This window comes from Sycon ciliatum, chromosome 10 (assembly GCF_964019385.1).
Source record: "Sycon ciliatum chromosome 10, ocSycCili1.1, whole genome shotgun sequence".
Classification (NCBI taxonomy): domain Eukaryota; kingdom Metazoa; phylum Porifera; class Calcarea; order Leucosolenida; family Sycettidae; genus Sycon; species Sycon ciliatum.
The window spans coordinates 3,390,915-3,415,574 of record NC_088652.1 but is presented as its reverse complement, the minus strand read 5'-3'; the positions used below and the strand labels follow the sequence as shown (position 1 = coordinate 3,415,574).

The 24,660-nt window shown below is 48.5% G+C and overlaps 1 protein-coding gene across 1 annotated transcript; it reads right to left on the bottom strand.

Moving 5' to 3' along the window:
* Window positions 1–1,568: 1,568 nt before the first annotated feature.
* Window positions 1,569–11,772, bottom strand: LOC135826856 (uncharacterized). The gene is made up of 2 exons (XM_065339463.1): window positions 11,035–11,772; window positions 1,569–4,230 (listed from the first exon to the last, which is right to left on the bottom strand). The coding sequence occupies exon 2, from the start codon at window positions 4,197–4,199 to the stop codon at window positions 2,151–2,153; it is 2,049 nt and encodes a 682-aa protein (XP_065195535.1). The 5' UTR covers window positions 4,200–4,230; window positions 11,035–11,772; the 3' UTR covers window positions 1,569–2,150.
* Between the last annotated feature and the right edge of the window lie 12,888 nt (window positions 11,773–24,660).

The window sequence follows — 24,660 nt, the reverse complement described above, 5'->3', positions numbered from 1 at the left end:
TTGAGTGATTGTGGGAAAGATATTGGGTGGATCCCAGGCTATTACGCAACAAAGGAAGGAATTGCTACTGTTATTCAAGACTGGGACCGACACAATTGTCATCACACTTCTCTACTTGTTTCGGCTGCCACGTATGCGGCAGTGCTTCTTTAGACAGCACACCCACTAGAGACTGCACAACTGTTACTGCATATCTATCTATTATAATATATGTATGTGTGTGTGTGTGTGTGTATGTGTGTGTGTGTATGTGTGTGTGTGTGTGTGTGTGTGTGTGTGTGTGTGTGTGTATGTGTGTGTGTGTGTGTGTGTGTGTGTGTGTGCGCGTGTGTGTGTGCGCGCGTGTGTGTGTGTGTGTGCGTGCGCCCGCACGTGTGTATTTGCGTACTTCTTTGAAGTATGTGAGAGAGACAGTAGATGGTCTACCATGAAAATGATTATATTTCACCATAATTATAGGCCTTTTGGGTATTTTTCTTGTCCTCTTGCCGCAAAGTGCTGTTTTCCTGTTCTTCCTACCCACTTCTTCCTACCCACTTCTTCCTACCCACTTCTTCGGAAAGTTCCTAGTAGACTTTAGGACGTAACGTTAGATGTGTTCTCATCACTGACTCCTGTCGTTAGTATAGTCAGTATTGAATTTCTTTTATTCCCATAGCTATGCAAAATACGTTACCTTAGTAGCATCTGGCCCTAGCCAGGGTGCACAGGGCTCCATTTCATAATGTCTGTGTGTGTGTGTCGTACTTCGTACGTCCGTCATCACACGCGACAGGGCACAAAGGCTGGCGCAGGCAGCGCGCCAGGCCTGCCGCACGCGTCTAACCATGACACGCGACATAGCACCAGCTTGACTAGCTAGCTCAGCAAATAAAAGCATGCATGATAAACGAGCATAGCGAAGGTTGCTGAGTTTGCTCTCTCGTCGCTTTTCGTCTTTACCCCCTCCCCCCCCTCTCTCTCGCCCCCACCAGTGCAGTATCCTGGTTCTTGTAACACATAGTGCTTCATACTGGCCATACCCTCACCCTAACACTAGCTTACCAGTATGCAGCTATGGCTGGTATACCCGCTAGAGAAGAACAAAGCAAAACTGAACAATATCAAACTTGGAAAGAATGGACCAAAGATTTATGAGAAATCTTCACAGTTGTAAACCTTTGGTCCTTTCGTTTTAGTTTCAATCCTTGCTTCTCCATCCGAGTTTAATCTGAACATGTGTTCGCCTTCCTCGTACGGTAGCTTGAACCGGTTTTGAATTTATCTTTTTAATTATGAAACGGTTTCACAACTAATGCCACGTTACCTGCACCAGCGGCGTCGGAACCGGTGCGGCAGGTGCGGCCAAAGCCACACCAACAATTTCATCTCGTGCCTTGTGAAGCAATGAAATGATAATAATAATGGGCTATTCAGACCAATTTCCCTAATATTCTCCCAGGGGAGGATCCCCGGACCCTGAACCTATTCTTTATTTCCACGATGGCCCATGGTCAATAAGGAAGCATTCATGGCCGCACCAATGTTGAATGGCTTCTGACGCTCTGCGCAGTGCCGTCTCGTATAGATTGTGTTTCCACTGATCTTTCGTTCACAAACAGTGTGGTATGTCACGTGAATTCTTGATATTGAAATGCACGACAGGGTCAAGGAATTCAAAAGTATTGATAAAAAAATATTCATTTGTCAAGGGTATTTAACACGGAAAAAGTCTGGGGATAATTCATAAAAGGGTTGAATTATAATGCCAAAATTGCTGTATGTTTGCACTGGGAAACAACATCAATGTCATCAAGAAGAAATTATTCTTGAATTGCTGCCACCATGGCATTGCTGTAGTGCAATTAAAACTATCAAGTCACGATTGTTTAAAAATATTCATCATTTGAGGGAACTTAGTGTCAAGTTCGGTAGGAAGCGTGTATTCCACGCAGGAATAACCTACGTCATCATTTGAGGGAACTTAGTGTCAAGTTCGGCAGGAAGCGTGTGTTCCACGCAGGAATAACCTACGTCATCATTTGAGGGAACTTAGTGTCAAGTTCGGTAGGAAGCGTGTGTTCCACGCAGGAATAACCTACGTCATCATTTAAGGGAATAATAATAATAGTACTGCATCTGTCAACAGACAGAGACAGACGAGATCGCGGTCAAACTGCCGCCAATAGATCACATACCCCTGCTAGCTGGTGGCATACCCATGCCTGATGCAGCAGGTAGCAAGGCCGGGACTCTGACGCACCTGACGAGTCGTAGTGAGCCAAAAAGATTTCCACCTTGCCTGGGAACTGGTCACGGAGCTGCTCCGGCAGCCACAGCCGAAACCTGGCTGTGTTGTAAGTGAGCTCACAGTGACTCCGGTCGGTATTTGTAACCTCCCACTTTCTCATGAGCCGTACAAGTAGCTTGAAGTAGGAGCTGTGTGGCATCGGTGTGTCCGCAACGGGATACTTGTAGCCTAGGAAGTCTTCATGAGCCTTGCCTGGTGGCTGAACCATGATCAGTAACGGTGTGTCAGCTGTGGAGAAGCTGACGTCGTTTGGCTCATTGTCCTGCTGGAAGCTGCGCAGGGCCTCCTCGATTTTCTTCGGCGGTCGACGTTGAAGAGCTGATGGGATGAAGTACTTTGCATGCGAGGCATCTCCGAATTTGTACAGAAAATCCCAGTCGACCATCACATCCAGCATCTTGTTACGAACCTCTCTTTTGACTGCTTTCCAGGCACACTCCATTAGTTGCCGGCGTGCTATACCCTCTTTCCACAGATAGTCGCGCCACTCCGTTTCTGCTGCCCCTGCTTCCTTTGCCGTCCTGCCATCACCTCCGCCAGGTTCGACCAGGTACATATGGCCAAAGACGAGGACGTTGATCTGCCTGATGAGCCATTGTGTGTTGTGGAAGATGATGTCATCAGGCTGCGGCGAGTTCTTGTTTGCCGGCCGATAGATGATGACACGTAGGTCGTTGTAGAACCGAAGAAGACGCTCAAATTCGGATGGAGCACCGTCCATGCCGGAGTCATCCTGGATCTTGCAGGCCTTCTCCACCAGTGTCTGCATCCATCCTCGTGTTGTGTAGCCATCCTGGGCGGGTTGTTTCTTGAGATACTCCAGTATCATCTCAAAGCGAACCCATTCCGTCGGAATCTTCTTGTTTGCCAGCACCGATGAAACAGCATCCTGTAGCTTCTTTCGGATTCGTTGAACTTCTTGAGAAGCTCCGGACTCGTGGTTGTCCACAAGGAACAACCCTGCGGGATCAATGTCATCGCTCTCAAGCATACCCTGGAAAGTTGGTGACCGGCGGTAGAGCTTTCCCAGCTTCTTGAAGATATCAACCTTGTGCTCTGAAAGTGTCCTATCTGTCGACAGCTTGTCGGCAAAGGTCCCCACCAATATCACAGGCGGGTAGTCAAACGCCTCGCTTTCCACAGCCTTGCCTGGGTTGCTGGCAAAGTGGATGGCTGTTAGCCAGTGCCGAATGTGGTCGATGTTCTCCAGCTCCTCCGGTACGTCCAGAGTCATTTCAGACAGTGTACTCCACTTCCAGTAGTTCTGCTGTTTGGTGAGCTGGAAGTTTTCTGAGGCGTTGAAACAGAGAATATAGATGACGTAATCTTTACCCATTAGGAAATGCTGCAGGCCTGAGAAGATTGATTGGCCGCCGCAATCCCAAATGGACACCACGACTTCTTCTTCTCCAATGTCTCGCATCAGCTCTTGGTTCTCCAAGATGACATTGATGAGGCTCTGTGTCAATTCAGCTGAGCTGGGTGCTGCTTCTGGACCTTTGCCAAGTTTTAACGTTTGCTTTGCAGCTGGTGATGCTGCCTCTTGCGTCGCTGTTCCCGTACGCTGGAGGCCTGTAGACCCAGATCGCTTCGGGATTTTCGGGATTGCCGCTTCTTGTTCCCGTTGCTGGTGTTTTTTCTCAAGATCTTTAGCCTGGACAAGGATGTCCGGAGTATAGAGGAATGCAGCATGGAACTTCCAATCCGTCAGGTTTCCTGATCCGTGGAGCACATTGTCATGATCAACAGCAAGTGCCGGTGTACTTGCCCTCTTGTCCACGAACTGTTTGTTCTTGAGCGAATCCGCCAGGCTCGTCTTGCCGGTTCCAAACTGACCACAGAGGCTGATGCGGATACGGCGTACTCTGGTCAAACCGCTGCTTAGTGTCATATTTGTAGCTTCATGCATGGCGTTTTGGACAGACCCGCACCTCGTTTTGCTGAAAGTCATCATCAACAACAACAACAACGATTATGCACACACACGCATGAACATACACATGCATACCGGCATATACAAGAACGCTCAGACGCACACATACACAAACACATGCATGAACGAACACAAGCATATACAAAAACATGTAAGCAAAGTGTGTGACCAAAATCCGTGTCAAGCGTTTCGAGGCATTTTGTATTTTGTATTCATGGATTCTCCACAGGCCTTTGCCTCACATAAGGGGAGGGGATTCAGGCATACCATCAACCCCATTCTATATTGTGTGCGAAATACCCTGAACATTCCAGGAAAGGCAAAACAATAAATGTTTCGAAAGTTCAGCCGGAAGTCAACTGCCTGAAAAGAGAAAAAATGCTAACCCACCAGGACTCGGGACCTTGCTTTTCATGAGCAATGCTCTAACAAACTGAGCTACGGGACCAGCCTGAACCTAGAAGGGGCTGACAAGCACTTCACTCCAAAGGCAGCTCACAACACGTGCCACACATACATGTATATGACATTGCACTGATTGCAGTTGGGTCTTTTCCCCGTCCCCAGTTAGAGCATGGCTCATGACTAGCAAGGTACCGGCTGAAAGTCGTGGGGGGGGGGGGCATTTTTCTTTCTTTCTCTCTCCATTGTTTTTCTTTCTCTTTTCAGAAAAATTCACTTCCCCGTCAGATCTTTTGAATTTTGAAGTTCTCTCAATCCTATTATATTTATAAAAAAAGAATTGCTAGCATAATAATTACGTTCTCCTTCGGAGCAGACGAGACCGTACACTGCTAGAAAACATGAGCATGAACAGTGCACCAGCCACACTCCATGATAGCAAGTAGTGTACTGTTCGTGCTGGTGTTAGCAAGCTTCGTTTGGTCTCGTGTGGTCTCGTCTGGGCCAAAAAAGAACATAATAGACAGTACAATTAATTAGGGGTGAAACGAGTATATCAAATAGTCTAGGGATGAAACGATCATCCATTTCTTCTTATTGAGTACCGTTTATTATAAACGATCGAGTTATCATAAAACGAGTATGCTGGACAGGGATGAATTTATCCTGTATCGCATCGCAGTTTGCGATGCAAAATCGATCTACTGCTACTCAAAAGTCACCATGACTCGCAGAAAACTGCGATACATACAGACTATCCATGCCTAGCCTGTGCTATCAAGTGATATGCATACAATGCAGTGTATGTGGTGCAGGCACTCTCAATCTGCGTGCACATGTATGCTTCAGTCGGGTTTTTTGCAAATGGGCTTTCAGGCATCACTCTCAAGAAGGACAATGTGGTAAATACCCTACCTCCAAAGAAAAAAATGCTAATCAAAGTCAAAGACTGCTACACAATTGTGATTCCGTATAGCAGAAACTGCTATGCAAAAATATGACAGTAAATTCATCCCTGCTGGATATGTATGACGTATCAAAATGATACTGGTCTCCGGAACATGACAATAGTGCATGAAGGACTTGCGCATACAGTAAAAACACAGCACCACTACTAGCATACGTCATGTACATGTATGTCACGAATGCTGATGCCTACAAACAGGCGCCTCAATCGACTCCCAGTGACTATCAAATCCTGCACAGCCAGTTGGTTTTCCTGGGGGGGGGGGGGGGGGGGGGGTACACACTGGATCCCAAAGGTGCGATGGTGACTAGAAAAAGGTGTGAATTTTGTCACCTTGGGTAACTCGCAGTGCTGGGGTTAACAGTGCAGTGCAGACAGTGTGACTTAGCTAGTATTATGCATACATACATGCACAAGTACAAGTACTGCATACTCGATAACAGCATAAGGAGTAGCGATCATAGAGATAAGGAGTAAGTACCGAGTAATCGGTGTAATCGTTTCATCCCTACTAGTAACGCTTTTTCAAATTCGTTAACTCGTTACAATTAAATGTTCGTTAACAACTTAAAGGGGAAGTCCGGTGAAAAATTTAAATTTCACAGTCCGTAGAGTTCGGGTCGCTGAGTCAAATGGTCTTTGTCCGAGGAGGCTGCGGCCTATGGTTCGTCAGATACGCCCAATCGAACATGTGCGAATTTGAGCGCACACCACCCAGATCCAGGTGATGACGTCACAGCGTGCAGCTAGGTAGCCACACCATCTAGTTGTGTACAAAATGGCCATATTCGGAGCGCGTTCGATTGGGAACCGTTTTTCCCAGCTTCTTCGGACCAAGACCATTCGATTCAGTGTTACAAACACTACGTACCCTGTAATTTTCAGCTCGGTAAACCCCAAGGTTATACCGTATTTTAGCCGTTTCCGAGTTAGACTTTTTCTGTCAGCATGCAATGGCCTCTACGGCGCTGCGTGCTAGCTGTAGTGCAGTCAACAAACTCATCACACGGAACTACTCTCGCACTGCCGTGCTGCTAGCTACAAGACTCGAGACACAATACTCAGAAAACTAGTCAACAGACAACACACGGACTTGTCATGTACTACACTCGTATCAGTCGTATTGTACAGTCATGTAGTCAGCGAACGTGCGTTTCTCCTTGCCGGTGCCGGTGGTTGTGCTTGGAGAAAGAAAATGTTAGTTTTCCGCTCCAGTCCCGCCTCAATATTTTATGCTACAGCAACGAGTGAGTGCACAACCGTGACAAGTGACAAAACAGCGAACAGCTCCCGGACCTAGAACTTTCAGATTCCATAGCGTTGCGAGCGAAGTCGTGCCCGTGGTTCAAAGAGCCTGCACTGGGTAGTCCGAAATATGCCAAGTTCGCACCAAAACATCACCATGTGCCAGGCTACTGGAGTCTAAGCGAATCGGTATGGAACAACAATTAGAGTACTCGCATCACTCTTCTCCATTTTGGCGACCCTGCTCTCCAGCGATCTTATAATTATATCAGCCTCGTCTGCTGCTTCTTCATCAGTCGGAAACTCAGTAGAAACCCTTGACCGGCCCGCGCGGCCATTTCTTCAGCTGAATACCGAGGTTCTCAGCCCCAGACCAAACTCATGAAGGTCAGCCATGGTTGCATCCTCACTCTCACAATGAGTTAGGTCTTCGGGGTCGCTTGAACCACCTAATATCAGTCGCCAAATCATTTGAAATAACACTGACACTATTGCTTTCACGCACTCCTTTTGACCTTGCTGCACGCTATGACGTTGCGGAGAGTGTGGCGCGGCCGCATGACGTCATGGCGCAGCCCCCGAAACTCAGTTTTTCAAACAAAAAAAACAAAAAAGGGAAATATCTCGAGAAGGCTTTGTCGGAGACACGTGGGACCAACACCATTCGACTCAGCGCCCAAAACTCTACCGACCCTGAAATTTAAATTTTTCACCGGACTTCCCCTTTAACCTTACTGGTCTTCCAGTACAGATTTCTAGGCAATTAAATAACACACCCTCAGTGATCCGCATTGTCAGAAAGGTCACATGATACGTTTGGGTTGTCGCCAATCATAGTGTCCCTGGCTCCATCAATGAGCTCAGATTTCTTTGGTAATACTCTTACTTGGGCTGCGAGCTCGTTAATACGCCGATTTAGGCACGCTTCTCGGTTTCTTGACTCACTGACGTGTGCCGTGATTGCCTGCAACTGGGTTAGGATGGTCTGCTCAATGCCGGGGAGACTGCAGAGCAGCTTCAGCGTTTCGGCTGACTGCCCGCCCATGGCGAGATGAATGGAAAAGAAATTGGGGAAAATCCACTCGCACTACACTGCCCTACCCCTATCGCACTACACTGCCCTACCCCTATTGCACTACATTGCCCTACCCCTATCGCACTACACTGCCCCACCCCTATCGCACTACACTGCCTTACCCCTATCGCACTACACTGCCTTACCCCTATCGCACTACACTGCCCTACCCCTATCGCACTACAATGCCCTACCCCTATCGCACTACACTGCCCTACCCCTATCGCACTACACTGCCCTACCCCTATCGCACTACACTGCCCCACCCCTATCGCACTACACTGCTCAACCCCTATCGCACTACACTGCCTTACCCCTATCGCACTACACTGCCCTACCCCTATCGCACTACACTGCCCTAACCCTATCGCACTACACTGCCCTACCCCTATCGCACTACACTGCCCAACCCCTATCGTACTACACTGCCCTACCCATATCGCACTGCACTGCCCTACCCCTATCGCACTACACTGCCCTACCCCTATCGCACTACACTGCCCTACCCCTATCGCACTACACTGCCCTACCCCTATCGCACTGCACTGCCCTACCCCTATTGCACTGCACTGCCTTACCCCTATCGCACTGCACTGCCCTACCCCTATCGCACTCCACTGCCCTACCCCTATCGCACTGCACTGCCCTACCCCTATCGCACTACACTGCCCTACCCCTATCGCACTACACTGCCCTACCCCTATCGCACTACACTGCCCTACCCCTATCGCACTACACTGCCCTACCCCTATCGCACTACACTGCCCTACCCCTATCGCACTACACTGCCCTACCCCTATCGCACTACACTGCCCTACCCCTATCGCACTACACTGCCCTACCCATATCGCACTACACTGCCCTACCCCTATCGCACTACACTGCCCTACCCCTATCGCACTACACTGCCCTACCCCTATCGCACTACACTGCTCAACCCCTATCGCACTACACTGCCCTACCCCTATCGCACTACACTGCCCCACCCCTATCGCACTACACTGCTCAACCCCTATCGCACTACACTGCCTTACCCCTATCGCACTACACTGCCCTACCCCTATCGCACTACACTGCCCTAACCCTATCGCACTACACTGCCCAACCCCTATCGTACTACACTGCCCTACCCCTATCGCACTGCACTGCCCTACCCCTATCGCACTACACTGCCCTACCCCTATCGCACTACACTGCCCTACCCCTATCGCACTACACTGCCCTACCCCTATCGCACTGCACTGCCCTACCCCTATTGCACTGCACTGCCTTACCCCTATCGCACTGCACTGCCCTACCCCTATCGCACTCCACTGCCCTACCCCTATCGCACTGCACTGCCCTACCCCTATCGCACTACACTGCCCTACCCCTATCGCACTACACTGCCCTACCCCTATCGCACTACACTGCCCTACCCCTATCGCACTACACTGCCCTACCCCTATCGCACTACACTGCCCTACCCCTATCGCACTACACTGCCCTACCCCTATCGCACTACACTGCCCTACCCCTATCGCACTACACTGCCCTACCCCTATCGCACTACACTGCCCTACCCCTATCGCACTACACTGCCCTACCCCTATCGCACTACACTGCCCTACCCCTATCGCACTACACTGCCCTACCCCTATCGCACTACACTGCCCTACCCCTATCGCACTACACTGCCCTACCCCTATCGCACTACACTGCCCTACCCCTATCGCACTACACTGCCCTACCCCTATCGCACTACACTGCCCCACCCCTATCGCACTACACTGCCCAACCCCTATCGCACTACACTGCCCTACCCCTATCGCACTACACTGCCCTACCCCTATCGCACTACACTGCCCTACCCCTATCGCACTACACTGCCCTACCCCTATCGCACTACACTGCCTTACCCCTATCGCACTACACTGCCTTACCCCTATCGCACTACACTGCCCCACCCCTATCGCACTACACTGCCCTACCCCTATCGCACTACACTGCCCTACCCCTATCGCACTACACTGCCCTACCCCTATCGCACTACACTGCCCTACCCCTATCGCACTACACTGCCCTACCCCTATCGCACTACACTGCCCTACCCCTATCGCACTACACTGCCCTACCCCTATCGCACTACAGTAAGATCGGGCGCCGAAGAACGCAGGGGCTCGAGCGCAGCCTAGGAAAGTTCTTAAATTTTTGATTCTAGCCAGACCGTTCTTATTCACACGCGCGCGGCGAGTCGAGTGACGTCATGACGTTTGTCATGTACATGTACATGTAGTGCAATGTAGTACTACTAAACTAGTGGGTGTCGTAAATGGGAATGACTGTACATGTAGCAGTTACTGTTTACACGTGTACATGACATGTACTCACCTCCCATACATGTACAATGTAGATCTACGTGCAAATTTTTAAAAGTGTTCTTAAATCTGATAATTCTAGCCTGGACTGTTCTTAAATTTTGCCGGTTTTCCAGCCTGGGTGTTCTTCGGCGAGGTGTTCTTCGGCGCCCGATCTTACTGTACACTGCCTTACCCCTATCGCACTACACTGCCCTACCCCTATCGCACTACACTGCCCCACCCCTATCGCACTACACTGCCCCACCCTTATCGCACTACATTGCCCTACCCCTATCGCACTACACTGCCCTACCCCTATCGCACTACACTGCCCCACCCCTATCGCACTACACTGCCCCACCCCTATCGCACTACACTGCCCTACCCCTACCCCTATCGCACTACACTGCCCCACCCCTATCGCACTACACTGCCTTACCTCTATCGCACTACACTGCCCTACCCCTATCGCACTACACTGCTCTACCCATATCGCACTACACTGCCCAACTAAGGGGCAAGTAAGGGTAACTCCAAGTAAGGGTAACATGAATGCAACTAACGTGTCCCCACCCCCACCCCACCGCATAAATTGACTTGAGGCCAACCATGAGGCTCTGCTTACCTGTAAAGGAGCATATTCAGTGAACTAATTGATGGCCCCAGAACCCCCCTCCCCCGCCTTTAGAACTAGAAGACCTTCCTACGCCCCTGTAAATAGTATCACTACAGCCGTTAGTAAGACCGTAATGCACTGGACTGTGCTCGATCGCAGTGGCCTACCTTTCGAGGAAATACGCCCGCTCCTTTACGATACGTCCTGGTTGGCTGGCTCCGAGTCCGAGTGCCTGGGATTCGGAGGTACTATACTACTGCTAGAATCCGAGATGATGTAGCGGGCAGCTAGTAATATGGATCGGTTGATGGGACTGCTAGAGTACTGAAGAGGACCTATCGCTGCACTGCAAGGACCATTACCATGAAAATAGTAAAATTAATTAAAAATATATACCATAAAATCCCGCCAGAGCGCCCCTAGACGGCCTAGTACCTCCTCGACGCTTCAGGTTTTCAGTTCAGGTGGTGAGGGGCGGATGGGCGAGTCCTACTTGCCGCATTCAGTGCTACATCATCAGTACATGAAAAAGAAGTACTCACCCTATGAAAACTGTTCGTCCATCCATCTCGTACACCTGGTAATAGTTGCTGAGTCTCGCGCTTGCGACAGGCTACCCGCTTGCGACAAAAGTTGTCTTTTTTTACGAATTCTGTGACGTCATGTTTTGGAAGAATGTCCCAACAGTCATTCGCGTATGCGTAGGGCTCCCTGCTAATATCACCATGCTGTACACACACCCTCTCAACCGGGTCACTAATCACCATGCTGTACACACACACCCTCTCAACCGGGTCACTAATCACCATGCTGTGCACACACCCTCTCAACCAGGTCACTAATCACCATGCTGTACACACACCCTCTCAACCGGGTCACTAATCACCATGCTGTGCACACACCCTCTCAACCGGGTCACTAATCACCATGCTGTACAGTATACACACAACAATGTAATTTCCGGCTCACTTAGTTGGCTGAGCTTTGTTTTCCTCCCTGTTCCTTTCTTTCCACTGTTTTCTTGTTTTTCTTTTGTACTTTTTACCAAGGATAGGCAGAAATGAAGCCGCGCAGAAGCTGATAATTCTATGAGCATACCGGTTCAACCGGAAAAGAATTTAAAAAAAAAGTTCCGCTATTCGACATGATGACGTCAGACTAGTGCACTGCTTTTCCAGCAGTGTCTAAGCTCAAATAGTCAAATACGGACCTAAAGCGAGGTTCTAAGTCACAGAGATAGAATGTAGAGATATTTGTTTTTGAGAATAAAAAGAAATTGAATGACAATTCAACACAACTCAGACAATCTATCTAGACTCTACACATGGGTCAGGTACTGTGCATGGAGCGAAGGGCACGCGCGGGGAAATCCAGCATTCTGGTTCCGTGCCACTTTGCCTGAGCACGCGGCGCCCACGGTGCTGCACTACTGAGGAGTGAAAAAAAATACTTTGTGATAAGGGGAAATCCAGCATTCTGGTTCCGTGCCACTTTGCCTGAGCACGCGGCGCCCACGGTGCTGCACTACTGAGGAGTGAAAAAAATACTTTGTGATAATGTACCAATAAAAGGAGCAAAGTCGAAGCTAAGGGAAAGCAGTCTCTAGCGAGTCATGTAGCAATTGAAAGACCAAGAAGAAGAAGAAGAAGAAGAAGAAGAAGAAGAAGAAGAAGAAGAAGAAGAAGAAGAAGAAGAAGAAGAAGAAGAAGAAGAAGAAGAAGAAGAAGAAGAAGAAGGGAAATGCTCACCATCAAATGGTGGATAAAAACCGTTTCGACTGCTTTTTAGACAGTAACGGGTAAAGAAAAAAGGAAAAAGAAACTCATATAATGCAATTCGAAGAGATAGGCCCCCAGTACAGTTGGGGTGTGGTTGTGTCCGTATGGTATGGTGTTGTGATGTATGGTAATTTGTAGGGCGAATGTCGAGTAGGCTATGAAAATAACGATTCGACAAGAACAAGTGACTACGAGAGGTTGGCAAGGTTGGCGATCGTCCACCCCCGGCCCTTTAGAGGCCGGAATGGCGAGTTCAAATCTTGATTTTAAGGACGTCCAACTATCCTCGCTGGGTGGCCGATCGCCCACCAAGTGCTCTACAACAGGTTCACCAAACAGTTTTAATACAACGGCCAGTCGCGCCATGTTCGCTCCCTTCGCCTTAGCCATAGGACATAGCTTGAGTTCAGCGCTGCTTGGCGACAATTCCTCCGCAAGAGCCTGCGCTGTTCCTTAGTGTTCCTTAGAAGAAGAAGAAGGGAAATGCTCACCATCAAATGGTGGATAAAAACCGTTTCGACTGCTTTTTAGACAGTAACGGGTAAAGAAAAAAGGAAAAAGAAACTCATATAATGCAATTCGAAGAGATAGGCCCCCAGTACAGTTGGGGTGTGGTTGTGTCCGTATGGTATGGTGTGTCATGTACAGGTAGTTGCGTTGTGATGTATGGTAATTTGTAGGGCGAATGTCGAGTAGGCTATGAAAATAACGATTCGACAAGAACAAGTGACTACGAGAGGTTGGCAAGGTTGGCGATCGTCCACCCCCGGCCCTTTAGAGGCCGGAATGGCGAGTTCAAATCTTGATTTTAAGGACGTCCAACTATCCTCGCTGGGTGGCCGATCGCCCACCAAGTGCTCTACAACAGGTTCACCAAACAGTTTTAATACAACGGCCAGTCGCGCCATGTTCGCTCCCTTCGCCTTAGCCATAGGACATAGCTTGAGTTCAGCGCTGCTTGGCGACAATTCCTCCGCAAGAGCCTGCGCTGTTCCTTAGTGCAGCGCAAGGATCTCGCGAAGGAATCCAAGCTGGTGGATATGGCGCCTCTCGCTCCCACCTCTGCTGTGTGACTTTCCGTCTCCCAGCCATTCCTTACACACGCGTTATGAAGGTGACGATAGCGTTCGATTTTGATTTCGCGCGATTGTGCAAAGCGATCTTCACTACATACCGTGAGTTCCAGCCACAGAACTCTTCTCAATTCTTTGGAGAAGAGCACTATGTCTGGACGACAGGTTGTAGGTGCTATGAAGTGGGGGAAAACAAGTTTCTCATCCTTCATGTCCACCAGGACCTTCCAGTCTGCTGAGCTAGTTACGAATTGGTCATTTAGCCGTTTGCGTTGGGAGGGGGGCTGTTTGGGGAGATTCTCTCCTGCCTTGCAGAAAGTTATGTAATCAATTCTCTTCTGATTACTCTGCGTTTCTGCTGATGCCGTGGCCTTTTGATAAGTTTGGATGGTTTCGTTTACTAGTTTTACTATGCATTTCAGTACGTTGTCGTGGCGCCAGGTATATCTGCCCTGGTGGAGGGCTGTTGGACATGCTGATAATATGTGACGGAGCGTAGCTTGCCTGTTGCATAGAGGGCATTGTTGTTCGACCACAGAGTTACCCCACCTCCTCAGATTGTCAACTGTTGGTAGTGTGTTTAATACACAGTTTAGTTGAAAGGAGAAAGTTCTCCCGTAGCCTTCGTACAACAGTTTTTTCCAAGTGAGGTCTTCAAACATCGTGTCTCTCCACTTTAACCAGCTGCCTTGCATTTGCAAGCTTTTGAGGTGGGATAGCTGGTCTTGGCAGTCACCTTCATGAATGGTATTGAGTATTTGTTTTCTAGGTTTGATTTTCTCTTGTTTGTCATGCCTAAAGCCGAGTCCTGCCCTGCCTTGCTGGAGGTTAGTTGGACTAGCTTCAGAGATCGCTGCCTCGGCACATTCCATTTCTTTTATTGCGGAGTATTGTCTTGTGAGCAGATACTGTTGTTTGCTGTGATGTTGGTACAGGTTTGCCATGTTCTTGTCGCTGCTGTTCTTGATGATATTCCATCTAATGACCTGTCGTTGCTTCCATAGCGTAGGGATGTACGTTAAACGTAGGCCGAAGCGCTCCCGAGCGCCGATGAAGAGTATTGCTGGTGCTGCGGGTCTGGGCAAGCCTGCCCATTTCTTTAAGAATGGAAGGCAAATTCTGTGTGTAAGAAGAAGAAGAAGAAGAAGAAGAAGAAGAAGAAGAAGAAGAAGAAGGGAAATGCTCACCATCAAATGGTGGATAAAAACCGTTTCGACTGCTTTTTAGACAGTAACGGGTAAAGAAAAAAGGAAAAAGAAACTCATATAATGCAATTCGAAGGGATAGGCCCCCAGTACAGTTGGGGTGTGGTTGTGTCCGTATGGTATGGTGTGTCATGTACAGGTAGTTGCGTTGTGATGTATGGTAATTTGTAGGGCGAATGTCGAGTAGGCTATGAAAATAACGATTCGACAAGAACAAGTGACTACGAGAGGTTGGCAAGGTTGGCGATCGTCCACCCCCGGCCCTTTAGAGGCCGGAATGACGAGTTCAAATCTTGATTTTAAGGACGTCCAACTATCCTCGCTGGGTGGCCGATCGCCCACCAAGTGCTCTACAACAGGTTCACCAAACAGTTTTAATACAACGGCCAGTCGCGCCATGTTCGCTCCCTTCGCCTTAGCCATAGGACATAGCTTGAGTTCAGCGCTGCTTGGCGACAATTCCTCCGCAAGAGCCTGCGCTGTTCCTTAGTGCAGCGCAAGGATCTCGCGAAGGAATCCAAGCTGGTGGATATGGCGCCTCTCGCTCCCACCTCTGCTGTGTGACTTTCCGTCTCCCAGCCATTCCTTACACACGCGTTATGAAGGTGACGATAGCGTTCGATTTTGATTTCGCGCGATTGTGCAAAGCGATCTTCACTACATACCGTGAGTTCCAGCCACAGAACTCTTCTCAATTCTTTGGAGAAGAGCACTATGTCTGGACGACAGGTTGTAGGTGCTATGAAGTGGGGGAAAACAAGTTTCTCATCCTTCATGTCCACCAGGACCTGCCAGTCTGCTGAGCTAGTTACGAATTGGTCATTTAGCCGTTTGCGTTGGGAGGGGGGCTGTTTGGGGAGATTCTCTCCTGCCTTGCAGAAAGTTATGTAATCAATTCTCTTCTGATTACTCTGCGTTTCTGCTGATGCCGTGGCCTTTTGATAAGTTTGGATGGTTTCGTTTACTAGTTTTACTATGCATTTCAGTACGTTGTCGTGGCGCCAGGTATATCTGCCCTGGTGGAGGGCTGTTGGACATGCTGATAATATGTGACGGAGCGTAGCTTGCCTGTTGCATAGAGGGCATTGTTGTTCGACCACAGAGTTACCCCACCTCCTCAGATTGTCAACTGTTGGTAGTGTGTTTAATACACAGTTTAGTTGAAAGGAGAAAGTTCTCCCGTAGCCTTCGTACAACAGTTTTTTCCAAGTGAGGTCTTCAAACATCGTGTCTCTCCACTTTAACCAGCTGCCTTGCATTTGCAGGCTTTTGAGGTGGGATAGCTGGTCTTGGCAGTCACCTTCATGAATGGTATTGAGTATTTGTTTTCTAGGTTTGATTTTCTCTTGTTTGTCATGCCTAAAGCCGAGTCCTGTCCTGCCTTGCTGGAGGTTAGTTGGACTAGCTTCAGAGATCGCTGCCTCGGCACATTCCATTTCTTTTATTGCGGAGTATTGTCTTGTGAGCAGATACTGTTGTTTGCTGTGATGTTGGTACAGGTTTGCCATGTTCTTGTCGCTGCTGTTCTTGATGATATTCCATCTAATGACCTGTCGTTGCTTCCATAGCGTAGGGATGTACGTTAAACGTAGGCCGAAGCGCTCCCGAGCGCCGATGAAGAGTATTGCTGGTGCTGCGGGTCTGGGCAAGCCTGCCCATTTCTTTAAGAATGGAAGGCAAATTCTGTGTAGGAGTTTGGCGAAACTGTGGCTGAGATCAAGTATCTCGAGCTGCCATGCTATTTTGGGGATGATTTGATGCTGGTAGAGCCACAACTTCTGGTGTCCGTATAGTCTGGTCTCGGCAACTGTCTTTAGTAGGCATCTTGTGGAGTTTATGAGGTCTTCGCGTTGCGTTATCTCACCTACTGTATCTGTTAGCATCCTGCCTAGAAACTTGAATTGTTGGCCGTTTAGAGCTGGTATTGGAGTTTCCGATATTCTGAGTGCGGGGTCAAAGCAGGTGTATTTGTTGTTGGTCAATTTGGCTGCGTACGACCTGCATTTGTGCGGGGCCGCCTGCATTTTTGACCAGGCAAGGAAACTATCAACCAGATCTAACTTCTTCTGCGCACCATGAGTTCGATTGCTGAAGACTGCTAAATCGTCGGCGAATCCAGTGTTCGAAGCAGTGACAGTTGTGTCACGGAAACTGTACGAAAGGGCTTGGATCGGTTTGGTCTGAAGAGAATCAAGTAGAATTTGGAAACAGATGTTGAATAGAATAGGGGAAAGTGGGCAACCTTGAAATACGCCGATGCTGTACCGGAAGGTCTGAGTGAGTGGTCTTTTAATGAATGCTGTCAGACGCTCATAGTAAGAGTAAACAAGGTTCCTGATTTTCAGCGGGATGTGGTAGCGTTGCAGTGCCCTCTGGATCAGGTTGTGTTTTACTGAGCCAAAGGCGTTCTTTAAATCGATCCATACCATGGCAATCGAACGCTTGTGGCGTTTGGCGTCTTTCATGGCCTCGTGACAAAGAGTGGCGTGTTCAATACAACCGGACATACCCGGCAAGAAACCTTTCTGGGTCATGCCGTCAAAATACCCATTCGTCAGCATGTGGTGAGTCAGAATTTTTGACAACATGGCGAAGAAAATCTTGCCGTCACAGTTGGATAGGGCAATTGGGCGAAATTTCGCCGGGTCAGAGTCATTGTCACTTTTTGCGAGAAGCGTTACTGAGGCGCACTGCCAAGACAGCGGAATGGATCCTGTCTTCCAGACTTTCTCGAAGATATTGAAAAGAATGCCGTGCAGACATTTGCACTTTTTCCACACTATGTATGGAATACCGTTTGGACCGGCTGCAGATTTGTTTCTACATTTTTTCAGAGTGTTCTGGAAGGCTTTCCAACTGGGGCTGTTATCAGATAGTGGTGTGGACGGTTTACTCGTAGCTGGACAGAAATCTGGATCCGAGAATATTTGCTCACGAGAGGGATCTTCATAAAGTTTGGAGAAATACTCAAAGCAGGCCTGTTCCGAGAAAGTTGGTGTTACACGTGATCTGCTTTGGGACATGCGTTTTGCAAACCCGTAAGGGTCCTTAAGAAAGGCCGTCCGCTGTTTCTTCGCTTCACGGTCTTGCTCTTGTATTTGGATGATCTTTCTCAGTTTCTTGATGTCTTTTTGCACACGGTTGTAGTCTGATCTGATGGTCTCAACCTCATGGACGGCAAGCCTATCTCTCCTTCGATGTTGCTTACGCAGTGCACGGCGTTTGATGTAGAGCTCAGTTAGGCATTTGGACTGACGTGGCTTCTTCGACCTTCGCTCTGGGGTGGGTTCAGAGATGGTGTGGTCGAGGAAGAAGAATCTGAGGAACGAGGTAATCTGATCAAGTGAATCGTCTGGATCGTTTTTTCGTATTTTTGACAATGGAAACAGGCGTGTGATATGTTGTTCTAGTTGTGTGTTTGTTTTTTCCCAGGCCAGGCTTGACCTGGGAAGATTGAGCTTGCTACTGTCCTGCTCTGGGCTTTTGTGGTCTAGCACATTCTGGGAGGCATGCTCCAACTTCTCTTCTTCGTCGCCATCAGCACTGTGCTGGGATTGCGGGCTGATTGCAGTGGCAACGACCGTCTTACTACTCCTGGTTGGAGTGAGCGGTTCATCGACGACCTTGGCCTGAAAAGCCCGGCAAGATTTCAGATGTCGAGCCATGTTTGAACTAGATATAGGTTTTGCACAATGTAGACATGGCTTTGTGTTGGATGTACTCGAAGTACGCGTACATGCTTTTGCTTTCGTGTGCTTGTGCTGTGCTGCAGGCGCAGCCCCTTTCCATGCAGCTAAACATTTCTTCGTCTGATAGTGACGGCTTAAATTGAATCGGTGGCGAATGGTGCTTCCGCACCTATCGCACACCCCTGCAGCTGGCTGCGAGCTAGGGGAAGTGTGAGCGGGTATCGGCCGTGACGCGTCATTACCAGACTCACACTCCTCCCGGGTTGTTGAAACAGTTACAGGTTCTGGGCTTGGTGTGCAGCCCAGTGAGGGGTCATCCTCCGGCCGCTTTCGCCCCCTCCGGCCAGCATCTCTGCTGAAAGTACTTGTGATGAGAAAATACAGTCTAGAGGGGTATCAGCCCGCTAGACCGGATGTGTAGCAAAACTGCTACGAGGAGATGCCGAGAGGCATCGATAGTAACACTGGCAGATGAGCGCCAGTGTAGGCGACTGATGTGCGTCGACTTCGACCGACAGTTGGGCGTCCGTCGAATATGTATCTAGCTGGCAGATGCGCGCCAGCTTTTCTGGCTGACAGATGTGCGTCGGCCAGTTAATGAGGCAGAATGTGAAGGGAAATGCTCACCATCAAATGGTGGATAAAAACCGTTTCGACTGCTTTTTAGACAGTAACGGGTAAAGAAAAAAGGAAAAAGAAACTCATATAATGCAATTCGAAGGGATAGGCCCCCAGTACAGTTGGGGTGTGGTTGTGTCCGTATGGTATGGTGTGTCATGTACAGGTAGTTGCGTTGTGATGTATGGTAATTTGTAGGGCGAATGTCGAGTAGGCTATGAAAATAACGATTCGACAAGAACAAGTGACTACGAGAGGTTGGCAAGGTTGGCGATCGTCCACCCCCGGCCCTTTAGAGGCCGGAATGACGAGTTCAAATCTTGATTTTAAGGACGTCCAACTATCCTCGCTGGGTGGCCGATCGCCCACCAAGTGCTCTACAACAGGTTCACCAAACAGTTTTAATACAACGGCCAGTCGCGCCATGTTCGCTCCCTTCGCCTTAGCCATAGGACATAGCTTGAGTTCAGCGCTGCTTGGCGACAATTCCTCCGCAAGAGCCTGCGCTGTTCCTTAGTGCAGCGCAAGGATCTCGCGAAGGAATCCAAGCTGGTGGATATGGCGCCTCTCGCTCCCACCTCTGCTGTGTGACTTTCCGTCTCCCAGCCATTCCTTACACACGCGTTATGAAGGTGACGATAGCGTTCGATTTTGATTTCGCGCGATTGTGCAAAGCGATCTTCACTACATACCGTGAGTTCCAGCCACAGAACTCTTCTCAATTCTTTGGAGAAGAGCACTATGTCTGGACGACAGGTTGTAGGTGCTATGAAGTGGGGGAAAACAAGTTTCTCATCCTTCATGTCCACCAGGACCTGCCAGTCTGCTGAGCTAGTTACGAATTGGTCATTTAGCCGTTTGCGTTGGGAGGGGGGCTGTTTGGGGAGATTCTCTCCTGCCTTGCAGAAAGTTATGTAATCAATTCTCTTCTGATTACTCTGCGTTTCTGCTGATGCCGTGGCCTTTTGATAAGTTTGGATGGTTTCGTTTACTAGTTTTACTATGCATTTCAGTACGTTGTCGTGGCGCCAGGTATATCTGCCCTGGTGGAGGGCTGTTGGACATGCTGATAATATGTGACGGAGCGTAGCTTGCCTGTTGCATAGAGGGCATTGTTGTTCGACCACAGAGTTACCCCACCTCCTCAGATTGTCAACTGTTGGTAGTGTGTTTAATACACAGTTTAGTTGAAAGGAGAAAGTTCTCCCGTAGCCTTCGTACAACAGTTTTTTCCAAGTGAGGTCTTCAAACATCGTGTCTCTCCACTTTAACCAGCTGCCTTGCATTTGCAGGCTTTTGAGGTGGGATAGCTGGTCTTGGCAGTCACCTTCATGAATGGTATTGAGTATTTGTTTTCTAGGTTTGATTTTCTCTTGTTTGTCATGCCTAAAGCCGAGTCCTGTCCTGCCTTGCTGGAGGTTAGTTGGACTAGCTTCAGAGATCGCTGCCTCGGCACATTCCATTTCTTTTATTGCGGAGTATTGTCTTGTGAGCAGATACTGTTGTTTGCTGTGATGTTGGTACAGGTTTGCCATGTTCTTGTCGCTGCTGTTCTTGATGATATTCCATCTAATGACCTGTCGTTGCTTCCATAGCGTAGGGATGTACGTTAAACGTAGGCCGAAGCGCTCCCGAGCGCCGATGAAGAGTATTGCTGGTGCTGCGGGTCTGGGCAAGCCTGCCCATTTCTTTAAGAATGGAAGGCAAATTCTGTGTAGGAGTTTGGCGAAACTGTGGCTGAGATCAAGTATCTCGAGCTGCCATGCTATTTTGGGGATGATTTGATGCTGGTAGAGCCACAACTTCTGGTGTCCGTATAGTCTGGTCTCGGCAACTGTCTTTAGTAGGCATCTTGTGGAGTTTATGAGGTCTTCGCGTTGCGTTATCTCACCTACTGTATCTGTTAGCATCCTGCCTAGAAACTTGAATTGTTGGCCGTTTAGAGCTGGTATTGGAGTTTCCGATATTCTGAGTGCGGGGTCAAAGCAGGTGTATTTGTTGTTGGTCAATTTGGCTGCGTACGACCTGCATTTGTGCGGGGCCGCCTGCATTTTTGACCAGGCAAGGAAACTATCAACCAGATCTAACTTCTTCTGCGCACCATGAGTTCGATTGCTGAAGACTGCTAAATCGTCGGCGAATCCAGTGTTCGAAGCAGTGACAGTTGTGTCACGGAAACTGTACGAAAGGGCTTGGATCGGTTTGGTCTGAAGAGAATCAAGTAGAATTTGGAAACAGATGTTGAATAGAATAGGGGAAAGTGGGCAACCTTGAAATACGCCGATGCTGTACCGGAAGGTCTGAGTGAGTGGTCTTTTAATGAATGCTGTCAGACGCTCATAGTAAGAGTAAACAAGGTTCCTGATTTTCAGCGGGATGTGGTAGCGTTGCAGTGCCCTCTGGATCAGGTTGTGTTTTACTGAGCCAAAGGCGTTCTTTAAATCGATCCATACCATGGCAATCGAACGCTTGTGGCGTTTGGCGTCTTTCATGGCCTCGTGACAAAGAGTGGCGTGTTCAATACAACCGGACATACCCGGCAAGAAACCTTTCTGGGTCATGCCGTCAAAATACCCATTCGTCAGCATGTGGTGAGTCAGAATTTTTGACAACATGGCGAAGAAAATCTTGCCGTCACAGTTGGATAGGGCAATTGGGCGAAATTTCGCCGGGTCAGAGTCATTGTCACTTTTTGCGAGAAGCGTTACTGAGGCGCACTGCCAAGACAGCGGAATGGATCCTGTCTTCCAGACTTTCTCGAAGATATTGAAAAGAATGCCGTGCAGACATTTGCACTTTTTCCACACTATGTATGGAATACCGTTTGGACCGGCTGCAGATTTGTTTCTACATTTTTTCAGAGTGTTCTGGAAGGCTTTCCAACTGGGGCTGTTATCAGATAGTGGTGTGGACGGTTTACTCGTAGCTGGACAGAAATCTGGATCCGAGAATATTTGCTCACGAGAGGGATCTTCATAAAGTTTGGAGAAATACTCAAAGCAGGCCTGTTCCGAGAAAGTTGGTGTTACACGTGATCTGCTTTGGGACATGCGTTTTGCAAACCCGTAAGGGTCCTTAAGAAAGGCCGTCCGCTGTTTCTTCGCTTCACGGTCTTGCTCTTGTATTTGGATGATCTTTCTCAGTTTCTTGATGTCTTTTTGCACACGGTTGTAGTCTGATCTGATGGTCTCAACCTCATGGACGGCAAGCCTATCTCTCCTTCGATGTTGCTTACGCAGTGCACGGCGTTTGATGTAGAGCTCAGTTAGGCATTTGGACTGACGTGGCTTCTTCGACCTTCGCTCTGGGGTGGGTTCAGAGATGGTGTGGTCGAGGAAGAAGAATCTGAGGAACGAGGTAATCTGATCAAGTGAATCGTCTGGATCGTTTTTTCGTATTTTTGACAATGGAAACAGGCGTGTGATATGTTGTTCTAGTTGTGTGTTTGTTTTTTCCCAGGCCAGGCTTGACCTGGGAAGATTGAGCTTGCTACTGTCCTGCTCTGGGCTTTTGTGGTCTGAGAAGAAGAAGAAGAAGAAGAAGAAGAAGAAGAAGAAGAAGAAGAAGAAGAAGAAGAAGAAGAAGAAGAAGAAGAAGAAGAAGAAGAAGAAGAAGAAGAAGAAGAAGAAGAAGAAGAAGAAGAAGAAGAAGAAGGGAAATGCTCACCATCAAATGGTGGATAAAAACCGTTTCGACTGCTTTTTAGACAGTAACGGGTAAAGAAAAAAGGAAAAAGAAACTCATATAATGCAATTCGAAGAGATAGGCCCCCAGTACAGTTGGGGTGTGGTTGTGTCCGTATGGTATGGTGTGTCATGTACAGGTAGTTGCGTTGTGATGTATGGTAATTTGTAGGGCGAATGTCGAGAAGGCTATGAAAATAACGATTCGACAAGAACAAGTGACTACGAGAGGTTGGCAAGGTTGGCGATCGTCCACCCCCGGCCCTTTAGAGGCCGGAATGGCGAGTTCAAATCTTGATTTTAAGGACGTCCAACTATCCTCGCTGGGTGGCCGATCGCCCACCAAGTGCTCTACAACAGGTTCACCAAACAGTTTAAGAAGAAGAAGAAGAAGAAGAAGAAGAAGAAGAAGAAGAAGAAGAAGAAGAAGAAGAAGAAGAAGAAGAAGAAGAAGAAGAAGAAGAAGAAGAAGAAGAAGAAGAAGAAGAAGAAGAAGAAGAAGAAGAAGAAGAAGAAGGGAAATGCTCACCATCAAATGGTGGATAAAAACCGTTTCGACTGCTTTTTAGACAGTAACGGGTAAAGAAAAAAGGAAAAAGAAACTCATATAATGCAATTCGAAGAGATAGGCCCCCAGTACAGTTGGGGTGTGGTTGTGTCCGTATGGTATGGTGTGTCATGTACAGGTAGTTGCGTTGTGATGTATGGTAATTTGTAGGGCGAATGTCGAGAAGGCTATGAAAATAACGATTCGACAAGAACAAGTGACTACGAGAGGTTGGCAAGGTTGGCGATCGTCCACCCCCGGCCCTTTAGAGGCCGGAATGGCGAGTTCAAATCTTGATTTTAAGGACGTCCAACTATCCTCGCTGGGTGGCCGATCGCCCACCAAGTGCTCTACAACAGGTTCACCAAACAGTTTTAATACAAAGGCCAGTCGCGCCATGTTCGCTCCCTTCGCCTTAGCCATAGGACATAGCTTGAGTTCAGCGCTGCTTGGCGACAATTCCTCCGCAAGAGCCTGCGCTGTTCCTTAGTGCAGCGCAAGGATCTCGCGAAGGAATCCAAGCTGGTGGATATGGCGCCTCTCGCTCCCACCTCTGCTGTGTGACTTTCCGTCTCCCAGCCATTCCTTACACACGCGTTATGAAGGTGACGATAGCGTTCGATTTTGATTTCGCGCGATTGTGCAAAGCGATCTTCACTACATACCGTGAGTTCCAGCCACAGAACTCTTCTCAATTCTTTGGAGAAGAGCACTATGTCTGGACGACAGGTTGTAGGTGCTATGAAGTGGGGGAAAACAAGTTTCTCATCCTTCATGTCCACCAGGACCTTCCAGTCTGCTGAGCTAGTTACGAATTGGTCATTTAGCCGTTTGCGTTGGGAGGGGGGCTGTTTGGGGAGATTCTCTCCTGCCTTGCAGAAAGTTATGTAATCAATTCTCTTCTGATTACTCTGCGTTTCTGCTGATGCCGTGGCCTTTTGATAAGTTTGGATGGTTTCGTTTACTAGTTTTACTATGCATTTCAGTACGTTGTCGTGGCGCCAGGTATATCTGCCCTGGTGGAGGGCTGTTGGACATGCTGATAATATGTGACGGAGCGTAGCTTGCCTGTTGCATAGAGGGCATTGTTGTTCGACCACAGAGTTACCCCACCTCCTCAGATTGTCAACTGTTGGTAGTGTGTTTAATACACAGTTTAGTTGAAAGGAGAAAGTCCTCCCGTAGCCTTCGTACGAGAAG

Excerpts from the sequence above, each read along its gene's own strand:
- LOC135826856 (XM_065339463.1), bottom strand. The coding sequence starts at position 4,199 with ATGCATGAAGCTACAAATATGACACTAAGCAGCGGTTTGACCAGAGTA.